This window comes from Chaetura pelagica, unplaced genomic scaffold (assembly GCF_000747805.2).
Source record: "Chaetura pelagica isolate M959 unplaced genomic scaffold, ChaPel_1.0 scaffold591, whole genome shotgun sequence".
Taxonomy (NCBI): domain Eukaryota; kingdom Metazoa; phylum Chordata; class Aves; order Apodiformes; family Apodidae; genus Chaetura; species Chaetura pelagica.
This window is the reverse complement of record NW_009951959.1, coordinates 48,902-51,986: the sequence shown is the minus strand read 5'-3', so window position 1 is coordinate 51,986 and position 3,085 is coordinate 48,902. Positions and strand designations below refer to the sequence as shown.

The 3,085-nt window shown below is 61.0% G+C and overlaps 1 protein-coding gene across 1 annotated transcript in view; it reads right to left on the bottom strand.

Annotated features, from left to right (window-relative positions):
* Positions 1 to 1,428: 1,428 nt before the first annotated feature.
* Positions 1,429 to 3,085, bottom strand: part of DPM2 (dolichyl-phosphate mannosyltransferase polypeptide 2, regulatory subunit) — a 6,436-nt gene continuing 4,779 nt past the window's right edge. Inside the window, exons 2-4 of the mRNA XM_010000635.1 lie at positions 2,883 to 2,972; positions 1,778 to 1,880; positions 1,429 to 1,487 (exon numbers count right to left, since the gene is read on the bottom strand). Coding sequence (XP_009998937.1) covers positions 1,429 to 1,487; positions 1,778 to 1,880; positions 2,883 to 2,972 — 252 coding nt within the window. The remainder of the gene's footprint in view (positions 1,488 to 1,777; positions 1,881 to 2,882; positions 2,973 to 3,085) is intronic.

Sequence of the window (3,085 nt, the reverse complement as noted above, 5' to 3'; positions counted from 1 at the left end):
GGTGGCACCGGGCCGGGGCTGCCGGTGAGGAGCGGGGCGGGCGCTGCCGGGACCGCCCCCTCTCGCCCCGCAGCCCCAGGGCCGGCCCCGCGTCCTGTCCTCTGTGTCCTGGGTCCTGCTGCCCCGGTACTGACCCCAGCACCCACCCCTGTGTCCCCAGGGACCGACCCCTGCAGCCTTTTCTCTCTCCACCTCCTGCTCTGCCCTCCCTACCCCGGGGACCCCCCGTGTCCCTCTCTCACCTCCGTGTGCCACCCGCTGCCAGACACGGGGCAGCTCAGGTGCGACAGGTACATCTCAGGGACCAAAAAGGCCCAGGAGCAGGCCCGGGGCAGGCTGGCCCCTCGGTGCCACCGTCCCCACCCCACGGCCCCAGGGAACACCCATCACCTGCAGCCGCACATGCCAGGGCAAAGCTGCAGGGAACGTGTGAGCAACGCCCCGAGGGAGCTGCCCGCACCCTTCTGCCCAGGGAACTGGTCTTTATTTCCTGTCCTTGTTGACAAAGAAACATGAGAAGTACCCTTGAAACTGGTCCCAGCCTTGTGCCCCAACGGGCTTTGACTGTAAAGAGGAGGTGACAAGGGCACTGCCAGGCTCCTGTGCCTGGGGACACTTGGAGCTGCTCAGAGATGTGACCCGATTGTTCCCCTCCTTGCTTCCCCCTGCCCCACGGGGTGGGCTGAGCCACATCCAGCAGCTGAGGGGCTGGGGATTCCTCATGGAGCTGGGGCAGCAGCAGGATACCAGCAAGGGAACAGAGCAGGGGGGAGGACTCAGCCTCAGGGGGTGCAGTGACAGGCACACGGGGTGGGAGTGCAGGGGGTGGGAGTGCAGGGGGGCACGGCCAAGCAGCCCCCTCAAGAGCTGCAAACAAAGCTCCAGCAGGATCCTCACCTCTGGATCCCTCCTCAGCTCCAGCCACACAGCAGGTTCATCCCAAGAACCCCCAGCACCATTAACCCTTCCAACAGGCAGAGGGAGAACCCAAACCTGCCTGTTCCAAGCTCAGTCTCATTTCTCTCCTCTCAATCTTAAATCCAATTAAAAAAAAACCCCAAACCAACAACTCACAAACTGTATGTGAACATTTTAAAAAACCCAAAACTCCAGAGAGAACAAACTACTGGACAGAGAGTGGAGGGGAAGGATTAGAGTGAGGCTGGGCAGCAGGCAGGGCTCAGCTCGCCCCGTGGTGGTCCCAGCTGCTGGTCCCCCAGCAGGTCCCTCACAGCCAGGGCTCTGGTCCCTCTCCCAGTGATCCCTGGAGGTCAGTTTTGCTTCCCTTTGGTCAGTAGGCTGTAAACTAGAGGAAGGAAGGTGGGAGAGCACAGCCAGTTCAGCACTGAGGTGGTGCCTGGTGCTGCCAGTAAAGTCTTTTCCTAGCCACGATGCCACAGGATGGGCACCTGCTCCTCATCTCAGCCTTCAGTCTGTTTTCTTTGTGGTTTTCCTGCTCTTCCACATCACAACCATTATAAAAACACCTACGAGAGAGAGAGAGAACAATTCATCCAGAAAACTCCCAATTACACCACTTTAAAACCACACTGCAGTAAGAAACAGAACCTCAGCAGAGTGAGGAAGAAAACCCCACTGGCCAGAGGCTCCAACAGCCCAAGCTTCACAAAAACATCCCCCCCTTCCCCCCTCTGAGGGCCCACATCAGGCTGAGCGTGTCACGAGTGTCACACATGCAGCTAACCTCCCCCCAGCCACCCTCTTCTCCCTTCCTAATATAGAAGCTTCTAATTAGCACTACTGAGATGACCCTCACCTATAAATAGCAGCAGCAGCAGCCCAGCCACCACGGGGATGATCACGGCGTATTCCCTGGGCAAGAACCACCCGTGGAGCCCGTGGTCGCTGTCAATGAAGGGCTGCAGGGGACAGAGAGGGGGGTCAGGGGTGGGCACCACCTCAGGGCGAGCCCCCCACCCCCTCCCCAAAACACCCACGGTTTGGAAAGCAGGATGGGAAATATCAGGGGTGAGGAGAGAGGCTAAAGAACAACCCAAGGTGCCCAGAGCTGCGGGCGGTGAAGGTTTCAGAGCGCTGCAAAACACACGGGGCAGCGACACGAGGGTCCCACAGGGGGGACACGGCGGCCCCCGGGCTGTGCCCTGCAGGGGGAGCGGCTGAGGGAGGCTCCGCTCCAGGGCGATCCCGCCAGGATCCCTGCGGAGGCCAGGGAAGGCTCTGGACACCAGGGAGCGGTGCAGCCATCGCAGGGCAGCGCTGGGACCGCGGCTGCAGCACCAGGCACCGAGCGGCAGAGCGAGCCGAGGCAAGAGGGGAGTCTGAGGGGAAGCTGACACTTCAGGCACCGGCCCCGGGGCGAGCCTGGCCTCCCGGGCCTGGAAAGGTCACCACGAGACGCTCATTCCCAAGAAAAAACCCACCACTGACGATTCCAGCTGGCGTGTCCCCAGCACTGGGCAAACCACCAGGCTGGCAAGCACTTTTCCAGAGCATTCCCCAGGTTCTCCCCTACCGAGCTACAGGTTTAGTAACAGTCAACCTTTTTTTTCTTTTTTATGATTCCCTCTGTCATATCCCAGCAGAACCAGGAATCTGCAGGTCAGCAAACACCAGTGACAATCCCTCCTTCAGCCCGAGCCTTGGCTGTGACACCAGGCAGGGCAGCCTGCCCAGGACAGGCAGCACAACCACAGGCTGGGCTGCCCAGGTGCTCCCAGAAGGGGCAAGGGCTGTGCCAGCCACCTGAGGAAGCTCCACCTTCACCTTTCCAGCCAGGAAGCCAGCAAGGCAGAGTCCTTCAGGCACAAGGTGATGATGTCTCATCAGCCCCTAAACAAAGCCCAGACTGACACCTGCAGGGTGGAGGGACTGGGGCTGTAGCAGCCAGAGGGGACTCGTACCAGCACGATGATCCAGAGGGTGTAGTAAACAAAGAGAGCGAGGCTGAAGGCGACCAAGCCGAATCCCACCACCTGGTCAGTTGCCGTGGCCTGCAAAGCGAGAGGGACTCAGAGCGGGGTCCGCAAGGGGCAGGTCCTGCAGCCTGGGCTGTGGGAACGCGCTGCGGAGGGAGAGGAGATGGGGGGGCCCGACAGGCCGCACC